Source organism: Bos indicus x Bos taurus, chromosome 8 (assembly GCF_003369695.1).
Source record: "Bos indicus x Bos taurus breed Angus x Brahman F1 hybrid chromosome 8, Bos_hybrid_MaternalHap_v2.0, whole genome shotgun sequence".
NCBI classification, from domain to species: Eukaryota; Metazoa; Chordata; class Mammalia; order Artiodactyla; family Bovidae; genus Bos; species Bos indicus x Bos taurus.
The window spans coordinates 5,144,607-5,171,249 of NC_040083.1; the positions used below are offsets into that span (position 1 = coordinate 5,144,607).

The following is a 26,643-nucleotide window of genomic DNA, read 5'->3' on the forward strand; positions in this document are numbered from 1 at the left end:
CCTCCATGTTAAGATTCTTTGGTGGTGCCCAGTCTCACCAAAGACTCAGAAAATTCAGCTGGGAGTCATAAATCTTGGCTGGATCTTCCAGGAACACCTCCAATTCACTTGAATCTTGATGCAGAAGTTGGAGTGAACAAGCATTTATTTAGAGAAAAACTACAGCTTTCATCAATTTCCATGGCCCAACAGAGAAAAAACTAAAATCTCCATATCACACTCATGCTCTATGAAATGGTTCACAAGACCCCCAACACCCCAACACCTTGTCCTCCTGCCAGGGTCTGTGGTCCCATCCTCTATAATCCTTGTACCTGACTGCCCAGCTTTATCCAAGTTTCCAATGCATATACTTCAACACAGTGCACACACCACACCCTGCAAACCCCAATGAGGACACACCATGCTCTCTCTGTCTTCAGGCTTTGTCAGCTCGATTTCCTCTGCCTGACACCTGCTCCTTCCCTCTCTCCCCAACCACCTCACTGCCATGCCCAGGATAAGATACATAACCCCTCTAGTGATACCACAGAGTGCGAACACCCCTCGGCCACGTCTCACACCACGCTGTGTTGATGTCACGTCTGTCTTCCCCGCTCTCCCTGGGCACCACAGGGATGGAAAGTGACTCCTCACTTTTGCATCCCAGATCCAGTACCTTGGACTAGGTGCTCAGTCATCGTTTTTTGCGTTTAACCACAAGAAGTAGGTTCTTCAACTTATTCCTTGGTCATCTGTTAGGTAGCTGATAAAAAAAAAGAAGTCCATGGAAAATCAACATCTGTTAGGGACTGAATGCTTTTGTCCCCTCAAAAATGCATATGTTGAAATCCTAACCTCCGCTGCGATAATATGAGGAGATGGTATTAGAAGGGGGGCTTCCCTGGTGGTTCAGTGGTAAAGAACCCACCTGTCAATGCAGGAGACATGGATTTGATCCCCAGGTTGGGAAGATCCTCTGAAGAAGGAAATAGCAACTACTCCAGTATTCCTGCCAGGAGAATTCTATGGACATAGGAGCCTGGTGGGCCACAGTCCATGGGGTCACAAAGAGTCAGACATGACTTTGCAAATAAACAACAATAAGAATCTTTAAAAACACCTGACAAGTTAGGAAAGAGATCAAAGGAAAAGAGCATTAAGGCCCCTCCATGTGGCTTCTCTACGGGACCTTTGCCCCTCCTGGCCTGGGGACTGAGCCCTCACAGGGAAGCTCAGAGCTCTGACATCAAGCACTCCAGCAAGATGGAAGCTGTGTGGTCTCCTGTGAACCAACTCGGGAGCCACGAGGCATCACTCTGTCAGGCTCTGTGGGTCAGGCCTGTCGTAACCCCATCCAAGTTCAAGGACAGAGATGTAGACCCACTTCTCAATGAGAAGAGGGGCTAAGAACTTGTGCACATGTGTGAAAACTGCTCTCGAATGAGAACCAGAGGTGGAACCAGATGCAGGGCAGAGAGGGTGTTCTTCCCCCTGCCACGCAATGAAACTTAGATGAAACTTCTCTGTGGATGGGCTGACCCAGAGGGGAAAAGAAGGTGATGCTTTTATGAAGATATTTGTATAAGTTATAGCTACAGCCTTTTTGCTTAATACCTCTTTATCTCAGTCCCTGTTTTCTTGTGCTCTGCTCTGTTTTTAAGGAATTAAGAGCATCAAGCATGTGGTGGATATATGGTATAAATTTATTAAAGTTTTGATTTGTTGTTTTGCTTATTCGCTAAGTCATGTCCAACTCTTTTGCTACCCCATGGACTGTAGCCCGCCAGGCTCCTCTGTCCATGGGATTCTCCAGGCAAGAATACTGGAGTGGGTTGCCTCCTCCAGGGGATCTTCCGAATCCTCCACATCTCCTTCATTGGCAGGCAAGTTCTTTACCACTGAGCCACAAGGGAAGCCCAAAGTTTTGATAAGAGGTATTAAAAATCCATGCCACTTACAGCCCATTCTAACTTAATATAAAATACTAGGAAATGAGACCAAAATTGCCTTTGCATTGCAGTCAAAGCTGAAGGGAAAAAGCATTATTTCAGTCCTTACTAAGATGAAGGGGTAATGTTTTCGTAAGCAGAAACTATCAAATGTTTATTAAATAAATGAAGCATAAAACAAGCTTTCCTGCAGTTTCATCCATGCCTGAATTTTAACAACTAGCATTTATCTCTGGAATGAGAAGTCCTATTTGTATCTAGGAAGAATGGCTCCCCAGGCTGCACATGGGCTTGTTAGTTGTGAACAGTCTCTGTGACTACTGAAATAAATGATTTGCTTTGCCATTTCACATCATTAACTGGGTTCCTTGTGGTGTTGGTTTTGATGGGAGGGATCAGAGCCTGGGCTGGCAATGAGGAAAGATCATTCCAAGGGCCACGCAGCATGCACAGGAGAATGGAGCCTGACAGACCAAAACAAATGGGAGACCAGGGACTGACGTGAGGAGCCCTCAGCAACACTGTCAGGGATCTGTGGGGAATTCATGTCAAAATAAATGCTGGAGAGGATGTGGAGAAAAGGGAACCCTCTTGCACTGTTCAGTTCAGTTCAGTTCAGTCGCTCAGTCATGTCCGACTCGTTGCGAACCCATGAACCGCAGTACGCCAGGCCTCCCTGTCCATCACCAACTCCTGGAGGCCACCAAAACCCTTGTTCATTGTGTCGGTGATGTGATCTAGCCATCTCATCCTCTGTCATCCCCTGCTCCTCCTGCCCCCAATCCCTCCCATCATCAGAGTCTTTTCCAATGAGTCAACTCTTCACATGAGGTGGCCAAAGTACTGGAGTTTCAGCGTTAGCATCATTCCTGCCAAAGAAATCCCAGGGCTGATCTCCTTCAGAATGGACTGGTTGGATCTCCTTGCAGTCCAAGGGACTCTCTGCAAATTGATATAGCCACTATGGAAAACAGTATGGAGATTCCTTAAAAAACAAGGAATTAAACTACTGTATGACCCAATACTATTCATGGGGTTCTCACAGCTAGTAAAGTAATGCTCAAAATTATCCAAGCCAGGCTTCAGCAATATGTGAACCGTGAACTTCCAGATGTTCAAGATGTTTTAGAAAAGGCAGAGGAACCAGAGATCAAATTCCCAACATCTGCTGGATCATCAAAAAAGCAAGAGAGTTCCAGAAAAAACATCTATTTCTGCTTTATTGACTATGCCAAAGCCTTTGACTGTGTGGATCACAATAAACTGTGGAAAATTCTGAAAGAGATGGCAATACCAGACCACCTGACCTGCCTCTTGAGAAATCTGTATGCAGGTCAGGAAGCAACAGTTAGAACTGGACATGGAACAACAGTCTGGTTCCAAATAGGAAAAGGAGTATGTCAAGGCTGTATATTGTCACCCTGCTTATTTAACTTATATGCAGACTACATCATGAGAAATGCTGGACTGGAAGAAGCACAAGCTGGAATGAAGATTGCTGGGAGAAATATCAATAACCTCAGATATGCAGATGACACCACCCTTATGGCAGAAAGTGAAGAGGAACTCAAAAGCCTCTTGATGAAAGTGAAAGTGGAGAGGGAAAAAGTTGGGTTAAAGCTCAACATTCAGAAAACAAATATCATGGCAGCCGGTCCCATCACTTCATGGGAAATAGATGGAGAAACAGTGGAAGCTGTGTCAGACTTTATTTTGGGGGGCTCCGAAATCACTGCAGATGGTGACTGCAGCCATGAAATTAAAAGACACTTACTCCTTGGAAGGAAAGTTATGACCAACCTAGATAGCATATTCAAAAGCAGAGACATTACTTTGCCAACAAAGGTCCCTCTAGTCCAGGCTATGGTTTTTCCTGTGGTCATGTATGGATGTGAGAGTTGGACTGTGAAGAAGGCTGAGCACCAAAGAATTGATGCTTTTGAACTGTGGTGTTGGAGAAGACTCTTGAGAGTCAAGGAGATCCAACCAGTCCATTCTGAAGGAGATCAGCCCTGGGATTTCTTTGGAAGGAATGATGCTAAAGCTGAAACTCCAGTACTTTGGCCACCTCATGCGAAGAGTTGACTCATTGGAAAAGACTCTGATGCTGGGAGGGATTGGGGGCAGGAGGAGCAGGGGACGACAGAGGATGAGATGGCTGGATGGCATCACCGACTTGATGGACGTGAGTTTGAGTGAACTCCAGGAGATGGTGATGGACAGGGAGGCCTGGCGTGCTGCGATTCATGGGGTCGCAAAGAGTCAGACACGACTGAGCGACTGAACTGGACTGGACTGAATGCCTATGTATGGAATCTAGAAAGATGGTACTGATGAACCTGCTTGCAGAGCAGCAGTGGAGGCCCAGACAGAGAGGACAGACACGTGAACACAGGGAGGGCAGGAGAGGGTGGGCCGAATAGCAAAAGTAGCATTGCAACATGCCTGCATGCGTGCATGCTAAGTCGCTTCAGTCACGTCACCTCTGCGCAACCCAATGGGCTGGAGCCCATCAGGCTCCTCTGTCCATGGAGTTCTCCAGGCGAAAATACTGGAGTGATTTCCCGTTTCCTTCTCTAGGGGATCTTCCCCACTCAGGGACTGAACCCACATCTCCTATATTAGCAGATAGGTTCTTTACCACTAGCACTTATTCTAATTGCTGAAAGGTTAGAAAAATCAAAGAATGAGCTAGGGAATTGATAATAACACTGAAAAGTAAAATGACTTGCACCTTATCACACACATGCAGGTTATTTTTCCCCAGGACCTGTTTGACCTTAGATATATCACTTGATAGCTCTGGGTCTCAGCCTCCTAATCTGTAAAGTGAGGTATTGGAATCTCCCGCTGAATTGTGGTCCATCGCTCCCATGCTGTAGAGTTGTATTGTTATATGAAGGCTGCAGTGAGGAAACGTGCTCTCTATTGTGTCTGATTCATGGCAGGTACTCAGTAAGTTCATGGGGTGCTCTGTGATTACCTAGAGGGGGAGCGGGGATGGCTGGAAGGGAGACACAAGAGAGAAGGGCTGTATGTATACATATGGCTGATTCATTTCATTGTACATCAGAAACTAACACAACACTGTAAAGCAATTATACTCCAATAAAATGAAAATTTAAAATAAAATAAAATGGCAAAAAAGAGGTAAATGAGACAATTGAATATATCAGGAGCTTTTTAGCCACTCTTTCCAAAATTCTAATGTAACCAATGATCTAATACTTAAAAGAAAAAACCTCTTAGAAAAGATACTATGTTTGAATCTGCAGTATCATTTTACTCAATTTGAATCCTAGTTGAAAATAATTATATTTTAGCTGTAACTGTTCTGAGGCATGCACCAACTAAAAATTCCTCATTACCTAACTGAAAATTATGTGGTTTGTCTCGATGTTGATTGACTTGGCTTGATGGATTCCTGAGGGAAATCATGCCATTCATTTCTGATCAAATTCACATTCCAATCCACGCATTCAGAATTCTCACTGACACCACTAAAGTGAAAGGAAATTGAGAACCAGATCTCTAAGAGACCAAATTGAAGGTTTCCTTTGGGTTCTTGGACCTAGGTTTTAATTGTCCATTTTAAAAATAAATTTTTATGTGTATTTATCTTTCAGTAGGATATTTTTTTTAGTCTTCTGACTCCTAAAGAATGAACAAGATGTATTAAAATGTGAAATAACACTTTCTGAAAGTGAGAGTAGGTAGACAAAAATACTCTAGAGATTTTTTTATTAAAATGCCATTTTTGTTCTCATGTGAGGAAAGAGTCCATGTATTAAATAAAGAATATTAGGAAGACTAGCAACTTCTTAGAATTCTGTGGGAATCATGGGGTTAGGTTACTAAAATTAGGAACCACATCCCAGAGCTTCCCTGGTGGTCCAATGGTTAAGACTCCCTGTTTCCACTGCAGGGGGCATAGGTTTGATCCTTGGTCCAGGAACAATGATCCCATGTGAAGCAGGGTAAGACCAAAATGAAAAAAAAAAAAAAAGGATACACCTTCTAGTTCAGCAAAAACAACCAAAAACACACTTTGAAAAATGCATTTGCAAATGAGAACATAAGGAATTTTTCACTGGTACCAAATAAGAATGTTTCTAGGACATTTTTACATTATTGCCCCATGAACTTAAAGTCAGTAAAGTTTGGAAATAAAAACTGATGTGGAAAAGTAAACTAGTCTACTGTAAGTTAAAAAGGAAAGCATATTCATTACCTGGTTCAATAGCGATCATATAAAATGGAAAACTGATTTCCATTAGGTATTCAGCAAAGTCACATTTCTATGGCCTGAAGAATAAAGAATCGTCTCTAGGAATATGTTGCTTCATGGTTATATTCATTTTAAAAGTCAACCCAAGGATAACAGTTGCTTCCTAATGGCAAAACCAAAACCTGCTTTGTGACATTACCTGTTCAATACTCATAAAGTAAATTAATATGTTAAAACTTACACGGACACACAGTCCCAGTAAAACATGTCTACAGTATGTCAACATTCCCAGGGAAACAAAATCAGTAACGGTATTTTGGAAGAAATCAAAGAGTATGAAGATAAATAAATTAGAAATCGCAGGACACGAGGCCAGTGGGAAGGGTTTTGGGCAATTCAGATCAGATCAGTCGCTCAGTCGTGTCCGACTCTGTGCGACCCCATGAATCGCAGCACGCCAGGCCTCCCTGTCCATCATCAACTCCCGGAGTTCACTCAGACTCATGTCCATCGAGTCAGTGATGCCATCCAGCCATGTCATCCTCTGTCATCCCCTGCTCCTCCTGCCCCCAATCCCTCCCAGCATCAGAGTCTTTTCCCACGAGTCAACTCTTCGCATGAGGTGGCCAAAGTACTGGAGTTTCAGCTTTAGTATCATTCCTTCCAAAGAAATCCTAGGGCTGATCTCCTTTAGAATGTACTGGTTGGATCTCCTTGCCATCCAAGGGACTCTCAAGAGTCTTCTCCAGCACCACAGTTCAAAAGCATCAATTCTTTGGCGCTCAGCTTTTTCACAGTCCAACTCTCACATCCATCCATGACCACAGGAAAAACCATAGCCTTGACTAGACGGACTTTTGTTGGCAAAGTAATGTCTCTGCTTTTGAATATGCTATCTAGGTTGGTCATAACTTTCCTTCCAAGGAGTAAGCGTCTTTTAATTTCATGGCTGCAGTCACCATCTGCAGTGATTTTGGAGCCCAGAAAAATAAAGTCTGACACTGTTTCCACTGTTTCCCCATTTATTTCCCATGAAGTGATTATATTTAAAATGGAAAATACAAAGTAGAAGAAAGTGAAGTCGCTCAGTCGTGTCTGACTCTTTTGCAACCCCATGGACTGTAGCCTACTAGGCTCCTCCATCCATGGGATTTTCCAGGCAAGAATACTGGAGTGGGTTGCCATTTCCTTCTCCAGTGGATCTTCCCAACCCAGGGACCGAACCCAGGTCTCCTGCATTGCAGGCAGACGCTTTACTGTCTGAGCCAACAGGGAAGTCTAAGCCACCAAGAAAGTAGAAGAATAAGTTAAAAATATCAACAGCGCTTCTCCATTTTCTCTGATGAGAAAACAATGCAACAATGAAATCTTTTTTAATCTATGGGGAACAAAGCTATCCTTCTCTTGATGTCACTGAAAAACTTTGCACAAGAGTTAACTCCCATCTGTGTGATGAGGTATGGATTTCAACCCACCCAGAATCCAGCTCTGAGTTCCCTGCACAAAAGCAGCAGGAAGTTCAGTCTCTCTTACAATGGCAGTCCCTTCTTCTCCAGGAAGACAAACATTCCAGAACCCAATGAGGCCAAACCAACACACTTGTCCTTGTGACCATGGCTACCAACCCACTGGGGTGGCCACCAAGAACCTTGGCGGCAAGCCATTGGTTTTGAATCCAGCAGTTCTGGGAATTCCACACAGGATAGTTTGTTAAAGCCAAGAACTGTGTGTTTTTTTTTTTTTTTGGGGGGGGGGGGGGCGGAGGTGGGGAGTAGGTATCTTCCCTGTATACCCCAGTGGCACTTTCACAGCACAGGGTGGGGACTCCCTCACCCCGGGATGACAGCTCTGCGGGGGTCTACCTTCTCCCCTCTCCCTTCCTCCCTGGGCATCATCTGTGATCTCAAGCGGGGAAGGACAAGAATTAGAAGGACAAGCTTCTATGAGCCTTTGAGCAGATTCTTCCTGCCAAACCACAAGAAACACTGGGGCTGGTGCCCTGGCTCACTCTGTGCTTGAAGTGAGAGGGTGGTGGCCATCCAGGTGGAAGAACAATTATAGACTAATTTAGGGATAATCCGTGCTGCACTGGCATTGCCCATTTCATGGACCAGCGGGAATTCTGAGCACCCATGCTGCATGCCCTGCACCCCTGGATGCTCTGGTGCCAGCAGCACTGGCCTCCCTCCTCCTCTTATTACTATTCTCCTTCCCAGCACGGAGCCTTTTCCAGCCTCAAATCCATCCTTTATTCCTCTTTCTTTCCTTTTTGAAAAACGAATTACCCTGGAAAGCTTTTCAACAATTCCTCTCCAAGTATTATCACAAGAATGATGTTTCCTTGGCGAAATCGACCAGTAGACTGACAGATACTAATATTTTATGATAGATCTGTAATTTCTCGGCAGAATTGCCGCTTTTATCTGACTCTTCTCTAATTTTATCAGACCCTAAATCATTGCATTTGGACTGGTGTGAAACTTGTCAGGTTAGGACACAATTCACAATGAAACTTTAGCTTCCAGAAGTGGAAAAGTCAATCAGTTTCTACAGTTTTACTCTTTATAACAAACCAGGATATAAAATTCTAGGCATTTCTCCTAAAGAGTTACTCCCACACATGGAAATGATATATGTACATTATTTATTGCGGAAGTTCTGAAATAGGAAAAGAGTGAAAATAATCTACACGTTCACTATATACATAGATACACAACTTTGTGCATAATGGAATAATGAGCAAATGTTAGGAAAATAAAACAAGAAAGCTCTTTTCAATATGACATGACCATTAAAATACGTTAGGACGGGACTTCCCTGGCGGTCCAGTGGCTAAGACTCCAGGCTCTCAATGCAGGGGACCTGGGTTCAATCCCTGGTCAAGGAAATAGATCCCACACGCCACAACTAAAGGCTGGCATGCCACAACTAAGAGAACAGCCAAATAAATAAATAAAAATAGACATAAAAAAATATGTTAGGGAGTTTTAAAAAGAATTAGGTAAAGACCACTGGATGTAGCATACAACCATTTTCATAGAGTAGGAAGAAAAATAAGATAGATTTATATTTGCTTATATGACTATGAAATATCTCCGAAAAGATACATAAGGAAAACTTATGGTGGGGACAGAAGTAGGAGCAAAATTCTTTGTAAACACGCAAAGATATCATCTACTAAAAATACATATTTTAAAATATTCTAAAACAAAGATTAATGGGTAGATTTTCAGACTTTCATTTCTGAACAAGTTGGAGTAATACAGCCCAGATTTACCCTGTCATCTGAAAAAACAAGAAACAAACACACATGAAACAGTGGTTTTCAAGATACCAAACGTCTGGGAATGAAGGACACTGATTCCTGAAAGACGGGAAACAATTAGGTGAAACCTGGACTCATCCCCAGCTTACTTACTTGAGAGAGTCTCCAGGTTGCGGTGTAAGGAGGGGAGCCAGTGAGGCCAGCCTAAGTCAATGTGGAGCCAAGAGTCTGGGGAGAAGAGCTCAGCTGACATTTCAAGGGCAGAAGCTCCCGAGGGTACCCCCTGAGTCCTCCGCAGAGGACTGACAAGAGCCTGTGCATGAGAAGAAACTGCCCACAAATGCAAAAGAACCACTAGAAAGAATTAGAAGTAACAGTGGCCAGAAGGCATCCAAGGCGGAGAAGAGAGTCTGTTCCCATCAGACTGAACAACCCGATGATCGCAGGACATTGATTGAAGCACACACAGGGTCTTGCCTTAAGGGTGTGAATAATTTGTAGATAATGCCTTGCTTAAGGCTCGCAAAAGGGTCAAACTACCTCCAATTGCATCCTGGAACAAAGCTCAAAAACGTTCAAAATATCCAGCATCCAAAAAGTTCTGTATCTCAAAGAAAAATTTATTACGCAGGCAGAGAAGCACCAAATGCAATCATTAAAAATATTCAATTAACCATAAAGATAGGGAAAGAAGGAAAAGGAAACAACAGATGGGACATACAGAAAGCAAAGAAGATAATAGTTTTAAACCTAATCACATGAATAACCTAATCACATGAATAATCATATTAAAAGTAAGTGATCTCAGCATCCCAATGAAAAAGCAGGGACTTTTAACAGCAAGATTCAAGTATAAGCTGCCAAAAAGAAAACCACTTTAAATATAGACACAAATAGTTTAAAAAGTAAAGTAAAAAGGCCTAACAGGTATAAATATTAGTGTTCTGAAAGTATAAATCTAAAGAAAGCTGAAATGGCTATACTAATACCCAAGCAAGATCAATGCCTGAGTAAAGAATATTACCAGAGGTGATGAGTCATTTTGTAATGAGAATGAGGTCAATTCGTCAAGAGCACATGAAATTCCTACACATATATATGCACTTATTAATAGAGCTACAAAATGCATGAAGCAAAAACTTGATAGAACAGAGGAAGAGATAAACAAATCCAGAATTATAGGCATAGATTTCAATATCCCTCTCAGTAATTGATACAACAAGGAGGCAGAAAAATCAATAAGAATATGGAAGACTTGAACAACACTATCAACCAGGCTTACCTAATAAATATTTATAAACCACTCCATTCAATGGCAACAGAATGCATTCGTATAGATCACATTCTGAGCCATTAAAAAACCCCAATAAATTTAAAAGGATTCAAGTCTTTCAAAGTGTGTTCCCTAACCACAATGGAATTACATGTAAATCAATAACAGAAAGACCTTCAAAAAGAATCCCAAATAGTTGGAAAATAAATTACATACATTTATATAACCCATAGGTCACAGAAAGAAAACAAAAGAGAAAGTATGGAGTATTTGAACATGATGAAAATGGGAACACTGCATATCATTTTTTTTGTAGAATTCTTCTAAAGCAGTATTTAAGGGAGACTTATAGTACTAAATAGCTTTATTAGAAAAAAAATTTCAGATCAATAATATCAGCTTTCACCCTAAGTAACTAGAAAAAGAAGAGAAAATAAAGTACAAAGTCAGTAGAATAATTAAACTAATGAAGACCATGGAGAAATCAATGAAATATAAAACTGAAAACAATAGAGAAAAATCAATGAAACCAAAAGTTAATTCTTTAAGCAGATCAATAAGCTTCTAGCCAGACTGACTAGGCAAAATAAAGGAATAACATAATTTTCTCAGCACCATTAATCATTGTGGAAATGCAAAACAAAACCACAATAAGATACCACCATGCCCCTGTTATGGAGAAGGAAATGGCAACCCACTCCAGTGTTCTTGCCTGGAGAATCCCACGGATGGAGAAGCCTGGTAGGCTGCAGTCCATGGGGTTGCACAGAGTCTGACACGACTGAAGCGACTTAGCAGCAGCAGCATGCCCCTGTTATAGTGACTAAACTTCAAACTGCCCATGTCAAGTATATGAGGATATGTAGCAGTTGGAAGTCAAATACAGCTGGTATTTGAATATAAAGTTACAAGCACTCTGGGAAAGAGTTTCACAATTTCTTAAAAGGTTAAACCCATACCTACCACATGATTTAGTCATTCCACTCCCAGGCTTTTTCTCAAGAGAAATGAAAGCATATATCCACACAAAGATTAGCACACAAAACTCATAGAAGCTTTATTTGTAATAGCCCCAAGCTGAAAAAAGCCCAAACATTCATCAGTGGGCAAATAGATAATCAAGCTACAGTATATCCATGCAAATAGAATACTACTCAGCAACCAAAAAGGAAGAAACCATTAACAGACATTACAACAAGAGTGAGTCTCAGAATAAAGACATGAATGAGAGGAGTCAGACACTCCCAAAAAGAGTACATACTGTATGATTTCATTTATATAAAATTCTAGACAATTCAAACTCATCTACAGAGGCAGAAATCAGTTACGTCCTAGAGGAAAGGGATGAGAAGAGGGTCAGGAGGGAGGGAGGGATACAATGAGGAAACTCTGGAGGCATGATAGATGTGTTACTTTTTCCTAAGTGTAATGATGGTACCGAGGGGTATCCATAAGTCAAAACCTATCAACTTTTCCATTTAAAATATTTGCAATTCATTGCATGACAACTATGCCTTAGTTACACTGTTCAAAAGATTAATGGACAAATATGAATAAAGACACAAACAAAAGGCTTGTTTCATACTGATTATTCACACTAATCAAGATAGGAGAGGCTAATTTAGGGCTTGGAAACAACATCAGTGAAGGTAAGGGGGTCCATATGAATTTATTTTATTATGCCTCAAACTAACCAGATACATCCCGTTTAGTTTTTTATAAACTCATCAAGAAACACAAGATGTTGTGTCTCCAACAAATCACTTACAATAAAAAATATCAATCTAGGATGTTCTCTTCCCAATATCTAGACTGGTTCCATATCTATAATGGTAGTAACTCTAGCTGGGAGATGTAGTCTGCACAGTGTAAATTCTGTTGCACTCCGGTCTCGTGTTTCATACAGTCAAATGAGAATACACTGGTAGGACTTAAGATCTTTCCATTTGTGGTCCAGACTGAGTAGAACTGACAATTTCTTTTTGTAATTTTTTGAAATGCAGGTGTATTTTGGCCAAAATAAACACAGCTCGATGCCATGTTCCTTCAATATTACTGGATATTTTCATACATTCTAATGATTTTTCTTGCTCTGTTTAAACTGATGTTAACCAAGTTCACTTCCAGTTTTGACCGTATCTCTGGTCGAAGACCATATATACCCAGCTGCATTCTGAATATCCTAATTTCCCCAACACTTGGACGCATCATCTTCCCACACACCTAAATTAGTCCCTGCTCCATTAGATCCAGAATTCACAAATTAGGTATGTGCAATTCCATTATATGACTATTGCTCTTTTGGGGCTTCCCCAATGGATCAGCAGTAAAGAATCCACCTGCAATGCAGGAGATGTAGGAGATGCATGCTCAATCCCTGAGTGGGGAAGATCCCCTGGAGGAGGGCATGACAACCCACTCCAGTATTCTTTCCTGGAGAATCCCATGGACAGAGGAGCCTGGCAGGCTACAGTCCACATGGTCGCAAGGAATCGGACATGACTGAAGCAACTGAGCATGCACGCACTGCTCTTTTTTAACAGTGAAGCAAACTATATATCATGCTGGGTTATCTCTCAATATGTTTTATAATTTATTATTAAGGATTGAGAATTTCTAATCGCTTAAGCCCAAGCCCCATGGAACCAAAGATGACACAGATGTACCAAATACGATCACTGAGGAACTGCCCCCAGGATGTGGTCCCATGCCAGTCTGTCCCGGCTACAGCTGTGATTCCCTCTGAAATTCAGGGCATGGAAAATGGGAAGAGAATATACTGCTGGAGAGATCATGAAAATAAGGCACATCTGGTTCCAAGACTTCCATTTCAAACAGAATTTTTGAAATGCATGAGATCCTTTGTGTTATTATTTCAATCCTGCTCACTTTCCTAGGGGAGAAATAAATCCCTCTTCCTGTCTTGTAATCTTTCCATCTACAGAGAGTATACACATATTTTTTAAAATCTTAAACTAAAGTGATTAGGCCAAGTACCATTGTAACATACAAAGTCTCTGAAATATACAACACACTTAAATAAATTCACATTTATGTCCCTCTAGAGCATCATAGAAAGTTACCAACGGCACACCTTCAGTGAGTCTGTAAATTGGTGTGTCTTATTTACTTAGACATTTTTAAACATGCCTCCAGTATTTAGTGTCTTGTACTTATATATATAAATATCCTTTGTTTCCAAAAAATCTTCAGAAGTGTCACAAAAATTTTATTGACTGTGTGTTTTTACAGATTTGCTTGGTCTGCATAAAGTGTTCTTTAGATGTTTTATGTACACATTTGTGTTGCTGTCTCTTTTTACCTGGGGTAAAGAATCCTCCTGCAGTGCAGGAGACTCAGAGATATGGGTCCAATCCCTGAGTCGGGGAGATCCCCTGGAGAAGGAAATGGCAACCCACTGCAGTATTCTTGCCTGGGAAATCCCACGCACAGAGGAACCTGATGGGCTACAGTCCATGGGATTGCAAAGATTGGGACACAACTTAGCAACTAAACAACATCAACTCTCTTTAAACATTGAAACAGAAACAGCATTGCAGTAAAGAACTCAAAGGCTTTGGAATCAGAGTACCTGGTTCAGCCACAGCGGCACCACCATCCTGGCCCAGAGAGGATGCTGGGCCCTCCCTCCCTCGTCCTGTTTCTCCCAGTAGAACACAGGGATGGTATTCCTAGGGCTGCAGTAAGGATTAATCAAAAGAACTGGACAAGAATCTCACAGAAGAGCCCAGCACACAGTGAACATTCAAAAACCCAAGAGCTGGGACTTTCCAGGTGGTCCAGTGGCTAAGACTCCCAGCTCCCAATGCAGGGGTCCAAGTTTGATCCCTGGTCAAGGAACTAGATCCCACATGCCACAGCTAAGTGTGTGCATGTCACAACTCAAGACCCCACACGCCACACCTAAAAAATCCCATGTGCCACAACTAAGACTCGGCACAGCCAAATACATAAATATTAAACACACACACACACACACACATGTGAGCACACTCCTCTGGCAGTCCAATGGTTAAGACTTCATGCTCCCACTGCAAAACAGTGGCAAAAACATTAAATAATAATAATAACAGAAAAACTGAAAAGCTGCTCCTGAATTGCAAAAAAAAAAAAAAAAAAAAAAACACTTTAGGGCGGAATCCAATGATTATAAATTACCTCATTACATAGTAATGTGACTGCAATGCATCCTAGCAAGAGCAGAAAACTTGAAATTATTATTTGATCAAAAGAATATTTCCTAGAAAGGTAGACTTTAAAAAGAACATTATTAAAGTGAAAAGACTTAGTTTAAACTCCAGCTTCGGCATGCTAATAACTAGTTCTGGTTGGTTATTTTGTTCTAACTGACCATCTCGCAGTCTGTTAATGGACATAACCTGGAAATGGTAGGTGCATGGTGAATACATATGAGAAATTAAATTAAAGTTATGGTCTACAACTGCATTGTCTATGTTTTTATGTGTCTGATACTATAAGATCTCTTTCACTTTGAGGAAAAGCCATAAAACCACTGATTTTCCCAACATATCAGTCACTAGTCATCTTATACTTCTCTCTGATGACAAACACACATAGCTAATGTGTGGCTCCACAGGGCGTGAGTGGCTTGAGAGCCTGAACTATGAAATTAAAAGCCCACGGGGGTTCCGGGAGCGATTGGAGACCCCGTGAGAACTCATGTGCACTCACTGAAAAACTGTGCAGTGACCACTGAAACTTAAAGTCTGCTGTTTTTATCCCCAAGCAAAATGCCCAGGTCCCCGATGCTCAGAGCCCTTTAAAGATGGTTTTATTCCTTTCACAGGTCTCCCGTTATGGCTGGAGGTCTCTTTGCCGTGGATCGCAAATGGTTTTGGGAGTTGGGTGGCTATGATCCGGGTCTGGAGATCTGGGGAGGAGAGCAGTATGAAATTTCTTTCAAGGTAAGCCATCAGCACCCTTGCCACACTAGGTCAGCCTCTTTTTGACAATTGCAATGGAATGGCGACATTTCGTTTTGTGACCTATGCTGTAAATTGACATCGAAAACAGACATGTCATTTTCCCACCTCAGCTTTTGGCTGAGAGAGGCTACTTCCTCCTGAAGCTTCCGAGAGACGCAGGCATGCCATCAAAGTAAAGCAGAGGAGAAAGTCCGGAATCCCACTTGAAGGCAGGAAACGCAACGCGTGAGCACCCCTGCTGCTCCGCTGGCCGTGCGCTCCTTCTCAGGCCCCCAGAACAGACAGACAGTGGCTAGGAGGTGAAAGCAATGGAATTACTGGAGCTTCTGCCCTTTGTGTTTGTTCTAGAACAAACACATATGTTGGAGAAGGAAATGGTAACCCACTCCAGTATTCTTGCCAGAAAAATTGCACGGACAGAGGAGCCTGGTGGGCCACAGTCCATGGGGTCGCAAAGAGTCAGACATGACTGAGCAATTTAATGGTTAAATGATGTATATATGTATAACTGAAACTTTATAGAATTCCAAAACAAGTGAGTTTTTTATTTTTATCTGAATCTACTCAGGTTTCGTTTCCACTTGCTTGGACCATAAGTACTTCTAAAATTATATCCTTTATTACATATATTCTCAGTCGCTCAGTTGGGTCTGACTCTTTGCGACCTCATGGACTATAGCCCACCAGGCTCCTCTGTTCATGGGATCATCCAGGCAAGAATACTAGTGTGGGTTGCCATGCCCTTCTCCAATCAAACCTGCTCTCCCGTATTGGCAGGCAGATTCTTTACCCACTGAGCCATCCAGGAAGCCTTTATTACATATATATGCATGCATATATTCTGATATACACATATATGATACATAAATATATAATAGCATAACAAATTTCAGGATTTGTAAATGACAACATTTACTAAAACATATGAAGATCAGGTAATCAAAGCAAAATAAACTATGCAAAAGGTTTTTTTTTTTCCTTTTTCCTTGTCATTATTCATACAGAAGATAGTGATTCTCACAAAATTTACCACACCGAAATCTCAATAAATAAATTAGCTCTTAATTACCTCTATTATAAAGTCAAACCAATTCTTGCTAAAATAAAATGTATCCTGAATACAGTAAAAGTCAAACCTAATAGTCTAGCTAAACTTTTTGAATTTATGCATAAAAGAAATTGATAAAACTGGTTTTTATTCAACTTTAATAACCATATTCAGTGTGTTAACAGAAATGTTATGTTGTCTCCAAAGTGTTATAAAATAAATATCCCCAAAGAGAAACTCAGGAGACATGACTGCAGGCTTCAGCACATCTAGAATTTTCAATCTGATTGCTGGCAATAAACCTGGGAACAGTATTTACTGAATTAGTGCTTCTTTTCACCATTATTGAAACACATCTAATTTCACACCTTAGGCACTGTTTTCTCAAACTTCTGTATAGGTACATCTACACAATTTATTCAATGGTATGTGATATATAAATGCTAGGCCAAGTGCTTTACATGCATTATATAGTTTAAAACCACAGCTCTAAGAAGTTGGTACTATTCTATTTTATAGATGAAGAAACTGAGACTTGAAAGTTTTAAAGATTTTTACATTAATTTTTTTAAGTTGTAAAGATTAAATAAACACCCTGGTGTTGCTTAGGGATTAAAATGCTCAGGTTGACTCAATTGCAGAGAATACAGAAACATAAAATTGTCCGTTCACCCAAGTCATATCTGCCAACACCATTCCCAAGTTCACAGTTACTCTGTTAGTCTCTAGCTAATGGTTCCTCTCACTGAACAGAGGAGCGTGTCTTCATTATAGCCCAAGAGCATAGCCGCGAACTCTGTGCTGACTCTGGCAAAATACTGCTGATATCAGATGTGGTCCAAAGCTGGAAAGAATTACAATAATTCCTTCCACTGGAAAAACAGAAAATTGCGTTTGACTCCAGCAGTAAAAGAAAATACAGCATTGCTACATTTGCAATATCATCAGAAGTCAAAGAATGCTTTTTACTTTTCACAGTTCAAGAGTTTTTTTGGTTTTTATATTCTCTTAATTCATGAGTTCTTTAGGTTTAAAATACTATTAAGAAAAATCTGTATTGTACAAATAATAAATAGTGGAAAAAGTGTAGAGAAAAGGGAACCTTCTTAATACTGCTGGTGGATTATACATTGTTGCAGACACTGGGGAAAACAATATGGACAGGTTCCTTAAAAAACAAAAAAATAAGAGTTGCTGTATGATCCAGCATTCCCACTACTGGGCATGTATCTGGACAAAAACATAATTCAAGAAGACACATGCACCCCTGTATTCACAGCAGCACCATTTAAAATAGCTCTGACATGAAGACAACCTAAGTGTCCACTGACAGAGGAATGGATAGAGCTGTGGTGCATGTATACAACAGAACGTTCCTCAGCCATAAGAAAAAGAACAAAAAAAGATGTCATTTGCAGCAACATGGATGGAACTAGAGATTACCATACTAAATGAAATGTCAGACAAAAAAAGACAAGCACTGTATAGTATCACTTATATGTGGAATCAAAAAAAAAAAGCTACAAATGAACTTATTTATGAAACAGAAATAGACTCACAGACATAGAAAACAAACTAGTTACCAAAGTGGTAAGCAGGGAAGGGATATATTTGGAATTCAGGATTAACAGACACACACTACTGTATATAAAATAAACAGCAAGGATCTACACAGGAAACTACATTCAGTATCTTATCACAACCTATGAATCACTTGAAACAATGTAAACCAACTAGACCTCAATCTTTTTAATTTATTGAATTATTATTTATTTATTTGGCTATGCCAGGCCTTCGGTTGTGGCCTGTGGGATCTGTTAATAAATTCCCGGACCGAGGATTGAACCCAGGCACCCTGCACTGGGAGCATGCAGGCCTAGCCACTGGACCACCAGGGAAGTCCCTATGCTTTTTTAAAAATTATTTAAAAAGAAAAAAAAGGAAAAAGAAAACCTGTGTTAAAGAGATACCTGACTTTGAATAAAGAACCTGGTGTAGATAAAAGCACCGCGGGAAGTCTGAGAGTTTGCAGAATGGAATCTGCATTCTACATCACAGGGGTATTTGTAAGACAAACACAAACTTGAACCTCTCACGTGGCTATCACTTCTATATATTGCTTCTTTTCAGGGTGACCTGGGGTTTTATTACCCCACTTCCTCTTCCTCCCATTATCTGTCATTCTGAAGGTTATGATTGGAATGCAGCCCTTCTGTCTTTGTCTAGAAACCATGGAAACAGAGCTAGAGGTTCAGGACTACGTTGCCCCAGTTTGTTTGATGAGAATGCCAGATGCTTTGTCAACAGCTATGTCTTATGGGGTCCTGTTTCAGACACATCCCTCTGTCCTTCCCGCCACTGTGGGCTGACCTTGGGCTTGCTGTCCCTCTCTATCAGTACTTGGAACATGAGGGGAACACACTCAAGCAGGTTTTGCTGGAATTGGCATGGAAGATGAGGAATATTCTCCATATGAGATAAATCAAAAGAATTGTCTACAAATAGCTCTGCTCAGTGACATTTTAAAAAGTCAAAGAAAAAATCAAATATCTGTATTTGGAGAAATAGTCCATAAATTGTGATTAATTTTACCAAGGGAAGCACTGTTAGATGCTCACTGGTCAGCCCTCCAGTCTTGGGAACATGTACAGACAACTGAAAATTCACCAGTCTATTCTACATCATCAAAAAGAAATTGTTTCAAGTCTGAAACTTAGAAACTCTCATTCAAAAGATTTCAGTCTGCATTTGTCATCAGGCATCTTTGCTTGCTCTTTGCGCGTCAACCAAAGAATCATTTCAATGACGTTTATGACAAGATTCTGTGGCTGAATGAAAATATGTCCAGAAAAGTGTGTGTTAGTCTCTCAGTCTTGTCTGACTCTTTGTGACCACATGGACTGTGTAGCCCACCTCTGTCCATGGCGGCTCCTCTGTCCATGGAATTCTCCAGGCAAGAATACTGGAGTGGGGGTTGCCACTCCTTTCTCCAGAGGATCTTACTGACCGAGGCATTGAACCCAGGTCTCCTGCATTGCAGGCAGATTCTTTACTGTCTGAGCCACTGAGACAACCCAGGAGGTGGAGGTGGGGGGAACCCTCTGCTTTATATTAAAAGGCTGAGTTTTGGGTCAGACGATGCTGGCTATGGGGGCAACTCAGTTCTCTGTCTCTCTGAACATCTTTCCTTTTTCTAACATCTGGCGAGGTGAGGAGATTTCATGCCATCACACAGAGACCAGCACAGCATACCACAAAAACGTTGCTGTGGTATTTCATGACACAGTCAAGGAAAAGAGCTCTCTAGAGAAATGATCCGTCTGCCCTGTGCTCAGGCTTCAATCTCTTTTAATATGAATCTGAATTCTCACATGACCCAGAATTATCCAGCTGCCTTTCAAACGTTGCTAGGTTACCAGCTGCCAGGGAGGAAAAAGCACCATTAAGTCAGACACTCAACTAGCTTTTACTGAGCATCTAATTTACATCAGGGCAGTATTCCAGGTACTCAGTTTGGGGAAACAAAAGGGCTTCCCAGGTGGCATTAGTGGTAAAGAACCCATCTGCCAATTCAGGAGATGTAAGAGATGCAGGTTTAATCCCTGGGTCAGGAAGATTCCTTGGAGGAGGGCATGGTAACCCACTCCAGAGTCGTACACGATTTAGTGACTGAACAACAACAACAGCAAGTGACCACCTCTGTTATGTGCTCTTGTCCTTCCCATGCGAAAGCTTAAGGTTCAGATATGTAAGGAAATTATCACTTACCTCTCACGATATTTCAGCCTTTATCAGTCACTAATTCATTTAGTGGGCATTTATTTATTGATTACAATGTGCCAACTCTGGGCTAAGCTCCAGAGATTCAAAGATAAATGTGGAAAAAAAGGCTCTCCAGTTGCCACCTGGAGAATTAATTGATTCCAATTTCTCAGTATTGTTGGAATATATGTTATTTCCATATTCACAGGAATAACTTAAGAATATACACAGGAACCTCTTCACCAGCCTCCCTCCCTGTTCTTTTCTCCTCTTTCAACTGATCTCCAGTTTTTACTCATTTAATTCCCTGAGTCACTTTATTTTCCCCTCCTAAAAGTTCACAATTGCTCCTAAGAACCTCACAAATCAAATTAGCATGCCAAATCATAAACCATGAAACTTCCCCTTAATTGTCTGCCTCACCCATCTCCAGCTACACCGCAAACCAGTTAAAGGCGTGCTTTCCTTTCCTTCCCAGAAAAGATGGAAACACACCCACCTATCACTGTCCTTGTTTATTGCAGATTTTAACTAACCAGACTTTGCTCTGTTCCTGAGACTTTGGGTTATTCCCTCTAAAATATTAATCAGGATGCTTGGGGCTGGTGCACTGGGACGGCCCAGAGGGATGGTATGGGGAGGGACGAGGGAGGAGGGTTCGGGATGGGGGACACATGTATACCTGTGGCGGATTCATTTTTATATTTGGCAAAACTAATACAATTATGTAAAGTTTAAAAATAAAATAAAATTAGAAAAAAAAAACAATAAAATAAATAAAACCAAAAAAATAAATAAATAAAAAATAAAATATTAATCAGAACCCTTCATCATGAATCAATGTGCCCTGCAAGCTAGACCCTGCAGAAACATGCAAGAAAGCCCAGTACGAGCCTTCAGGTCAAGTACAACCGAGATGGGTATTTCACCCGTTAAACATAAACATCAGATAAAGCAGAAACGCACAAAAAACTTAGGTTAAGAATCTCCTCTAGGGTGTCCCTGATGGCTCAGTGGTTAGGAAACCGCCTGCCAGTGCAGGGGATGTGGGTTTGATGCCTGATCCAAGAAGATCCCACATGCCATGGAGCAATTAAGCCCATGCGCCACAACTACTGAGCCTGTGCTCTTGAAAACCCCAACTACTGAGCTCGTGCCCCCTAAAGCCTATGTTCCGCAAGAGAAGCCACCTCAATGAGAAGCCTCCGCTCATCAGAAATAGAGAAAAGCCCATGCAGCAGCAAAGACCCAGCACAGTCCAAAAAAACACCTCCTCCAAAGTAAAACACACTAAGGTACATTTATTCACAGTCTTCTAATGCAAGAGAAGCCAAAGCTGTTCCTTCTGCATTTGGGTACTCGAGTCAGGGTAAACTAGAGATGCCTGGACCACATCCACTTTGCATCCACCAGGAGTCCTAGCTTGGGCTCCTCTAAACTGAAATGAGAGGGACTTCCCTGGGGGTCCAGGGTTAAGATGTCACCTTCCAACGCAGGGGATACTGGTCTGATCCCTGGTTGGAGAGCTAAGATCCCACATGCCTTGTGACCAAAAAACAAAACATAAAACAGAAGCAATACTGTTACAAAGTCAATAAAGACTTTTAAAAAAAACTGAAATGAGAACCTGAAGACACTTGGAAGCTATCTTCAGGCAGTCATAGAACCCTTCTGATTTTTTTATGATTTTTACCTGACTCTTTGGTACTACTTTACCCACACTGATTTGACAGCAATTTTTAAACAATTCCATCTTTTAAGCACCTCAAATTAGTTCTGATATGAGCAACAACTCTTTCCATAACAATATTTCATCAATTCAAATGATACATCATCAAATTGCATAATTATAATTTTTTTAACTAGCATAATCCCCTTTGGGAAGAAACACACTGCCTTTGGGTTCTTTTTTTAAGATTTTTTTATGTGGACCATTTTTAAAGTCTTTACTGAATTTATTACAACATTGCTTCTGTTGTTTATGCTCTGGTTTTTTGGCCGTAAGGCTTGTGGGGTCATAGCCCCCTGACCAGGGATCAAACCTGCACCTCCTACATTGGAAGGTCAAGTCCTAACCACTGGACCACCAGGGAAGCCCCAGTTGCCTTTGAGAGACACACACAACTGTGAGCCAAGGATTCCAGGTGGATCCAGTATAGCCTGTATCCAGCGTAGGTCCACCTAATATGAATGCTATTTGCTATGTTTACTGAACGACTAGAGTGATGGTTTAGACATTAAGTTGATTGAGCAGATTCAGACCTTGCTGTCAAAAACTCTCAGTCTCATAAGAGACAGGGAAAGCTCATGTTGCAAGGGCAGGGGCATTGCTGTCTCCATACGGAGGCAAATCACCCAGCTCCTGGGTTCAGGCCTGGGGTGAGGCGCTCCCCCTGAGTCCTTGTCCTCACACAGGTGCCCCAGTTCCCTGCCCTCTGTCCAGGGGGCTTACAGGTGTACCCAGGTAACTGAGTGGCCAGGGTCATACAGTGATGAGGCAGGGTGGGGGCAGCCTCCATGCCCTTCCATGTGGCCCTTCCATGCTGCACACTCGCCCTACAGACCAGCTCTCAATCCTGTTTGCAGGTTGTCACTTCTGTTCCCTTCCCTCAGGCCCCATCTTGTGTAGACTCTCTGTTGTTGTTGTTCAGTTGATAAATCGTGTCCAACTCTTTGTGACCCCATGAACTGCAGCACAGCAGGCTTCTCTGTCCAACACTATCTCCCTGAGTTTGCTTAAACTCATGTCCATTGAGTCAGTGATGCCATCCAACCATCTCATCCTCTGTTGCTCCCTTCTCTTGCCCTCAGTTTTCCCCAGCATCAGGGTCTTTCCCAATGAGTCAGCTCTTTGCATCAGGTGGTCAAAGTATTGGAGCTTCAGCTTTAGCATCAGTCCTACCAATGAATATTTAGGGTTGACTTCCTTTAGGATTGACTGATTTGATCTTCTGGCTGTCCAGGGTCTCTCAAGAGTGTTCTCCAATACCACAGTTCAAAACCATCAATTATTTGGCACTCAGCCTTCTTTATGGTCCAACTCTCACATTCATACATGACTACTGGAAAAACCATAGCTTTGACTATAGGGACCTTTGTGGGCAAAGTAATGTCTCTAACATGGGTGGGGGGCGGAAAAAAACAGTCCTAAAATAAGCCTGGAGGGTTTCTTTGAATCTTTGATCTATGTGACTGTGACTAGGAAGAAAATGTCCCCAGAGAAAAAAATAGAAGATGGAAAACACACTGAACATAACAAAAAGAATTCTTAATACTGCCACACAGAAATAAACACATCAGCTCAAAGAGACTAAAATATGCCTGAGATTTTAATAGATGGCATCCATTTATTTTGCATCCTTTTCTGATTTTTAAAAGCTTCACATGGAGCTACCTGTGTCCCAAAGTCCTGGCCATTCCAGTCTTCCTATACCGGTAATAACTGTTATTTGGCCCTTTAGCAGGGAAAAGTAATGACTTAGCATTTAAAGGTCATTGAATTTAATTTCTTATTCCATTCAACACTAATGCAAGGTAAAAATATAATTTCTATTTCATAACTGCAAAGGCAGGCCATTACCTAGTTAATATCAAAGCAAGGAGCAAAATTCAGGCTTGCTCTACTAACCATTAGCCTAATTTCTCTTAGCTGGAAAAAAAATAGATTTTATGTCCTCTGTGCGAAAGTGGCTACTCTATTTCTCTGAAACTACTTTAAAAAAGAAATGCAGTTTCTTCCCAACTGAATTTTACCCAATATGGGGGCTAACAACTCCTGTTATGATTTAATGTAAAATTTAATTTTTTACTGTCTTTAAAATGCAATGGCTATTCAATAAGATTTGCATGTACACAACAGAGGCTAATCATTGAGTATAGAACACTCAGCTTTTTATTCAAACATGGTAACAGCCATCAATTTGGAATTTGCTAGAGTGCAGGAAACTGTATAGTCTAGAGCTTAGTCTCATTGCAGAGCTTCTCAAGAACATGGATTTCAATTATTTGTACTCAGAATATCAAAATTGATAAATAACCTCACTAAATTAGCTAAATTTAAACCTTCCCATCATAGTACATTGGGCTTTCCTGGTGATTCAGATGGTAAAGAATTGGCCTGCAGCGCTGGAGACCCAGGTTTGACCCCTGGGTTGGGAAGATCCACTGGAGAAGGGAATGACACCCCACTCCAGTATTCTTGTCTGGAGAATCCCATGGACAGAGGAGCCTGGTGGGCTACAGTCCGTGGGATCACAGAGTCTGACATAAGTGAGTGACAAACATTTACTTAACACTTAACATAGTATGTAGCCATCAAAAAACTTTTAAGTGTATTTATGGTTCAACAATTGAATATTATACAAGTATAATTTACACTTTTAAACTGGAAAAGAAAGATCTACTCTTATAGAACACTCACAGCAACAACAAAAATTATATGAAACAGGAACAACAACAAAAAAAACCCACTCTTGACAAAAGTATCAGATATCTTACCCCCAACCACAGTGTATAAGGAAAGTATCATATGCAGTACGATCAATTCAGTGATGGGCTTTCCCTGGTGATCCAGCAGTTAAGACTCTGTGCTTCCAAGGCAGGGGGCACAGGTCTGATTCCTGGTCAGGGAACTATGATCCCACACACCACATGGTGCAACCAATAATAATAAAGTCTTCATTAAGGAACGACAGAGGATGAGATGGCTGGATGGCATCACTGACTCAATGGACGTGAGTCTGAGTGAACTCCGGGAGTTGGTGATGGACAGGGAGGCCTGGCGTGCTGCGATTCATGGGGTCGCAAAGAGTCAGACACGACTGAGTGACTGATCTGATCTGAAGGAAGATATAATAATAACAAAAATTAGTTTTTTGAAAAATATCAATTCAATTGATGATAAATTGGGGCTTCCCTGGTGGCTCAGAGGCAAAGGATCTGCCTACCAGTGCAGGAGACACGGGTTCAATCCCTGGTCCAGAAAGACCCCACATGCTGTGGAGCAACTAAGCACCTGGGGCACAATATTGAGCCTGTGCTCCAGAGCCTGGGAGCCACAGCTACTGAGCCGACATACACACTCTAGAGCCTGCGCTCCACAACAGGAGAAGCCATCACAATGAGAAGTCTGTGCACTGCGACGAGAAAGTAGCCCCCTCACTGCATGACTAGAGAAAGCCCACACAGCAACGAAGACCCAGCACAGCCAAAACATAATATACACTTTTAAAAAATAATTTTTTTTTAATTTATGGTAAATCAGGAGCAAGGGAAGATGGAATGGCCAGCTACAAATCTCATTTAAAGTCACCAGATCTCAGTTCCCCAAGCATTGGGTGGAAATCCTAAGAAGAAAACCAACAAGCACTTGTTTGAAATAGTAGCAACAGGAATGACTGCTGGTGGCCAGAGCATCTCAGAATTGAGTCTGGCACCAAAGAGAAGCAGTGAATGGCAGACTGGGGACGGGTCTGACGAGGTCTATACAGACCAGCCATATTTGCAGGAAGCAGGTTGTTAATGAGGCAGAATGGAGGAAAAATATTCAATACCCAAGCAGCCCTACAGCAGCTAGTTCCTGTTGGGTGCAGCCAATAAAGGCTAAATGAATTCACTCACACACAAAATCCTGTGTCATAAAGTGAATGCTTACTGTCATTGTTAAGAAGGGCATACCCTACTCAAAGATTAATTATAACCTTTTCAAGGAAATAGCATATTAAAATATTGTAAGAGAAAAAGGAAGAAAAGATCAGGAATGGTCATCAAAACCATGCTGCTATACATTGTTATAAATTCTTCCAAGAGGTTAATGAAGTCATTGATTCTGTGAAACAATGTGATATGCTGAGCTTGCTGAGATTAGGCAAAATATTGAAAGAAAGCAGGAGATTAAAAAAAAACTAAGCAGCAACAACTGGGATATAATGAAAAACAAAGCCAAAAAATGGTCACATTGAAAGCAACACGAAAGAAAAAGGAATGTACTAAAAAGACAGAGGGACATAAAGGATAAGATTGAGAAAAAGGAACAAAATGAAATTAAAATGAACCAAGTTAAAAGTGGGGCTTCCCTTGTAGCTCAGCTGGTAAAGAATCTGCCTGCAATGCAGGAGACCCCGGTTCAATTCCTGAGTCAGGAAGATCCGCTGGAGAAAGGAATGGCTAT

At 41.4% G+C, this 26,643-nt stretch overlaps 1 protein-coding gene across 1 annotated transcript in view; it reads left to right on the top strand.

Moving 5' to 3' along the window:
- The window catches only part of GALNTL6 (polypeptide N-acetylgalactosaminyltransferase like 6), a 1,496,983-nt gene that overhangs the window by 1,344,519 nt on the left and 125,821 nt on the right, over positions 1 to 26,643 (top strand). Inside the window, exon 7 of the mRNA XM_027548944.1 lies at positions 15,526 to 15,643. Coding sequence (XP_027404745.1) covers positions 15,526 to 15,643 — 118 coding nt within the window. The remainder of the gene's footprint in view (positions 1 to 15,525; positions 15,644 to 26,643) is intronic.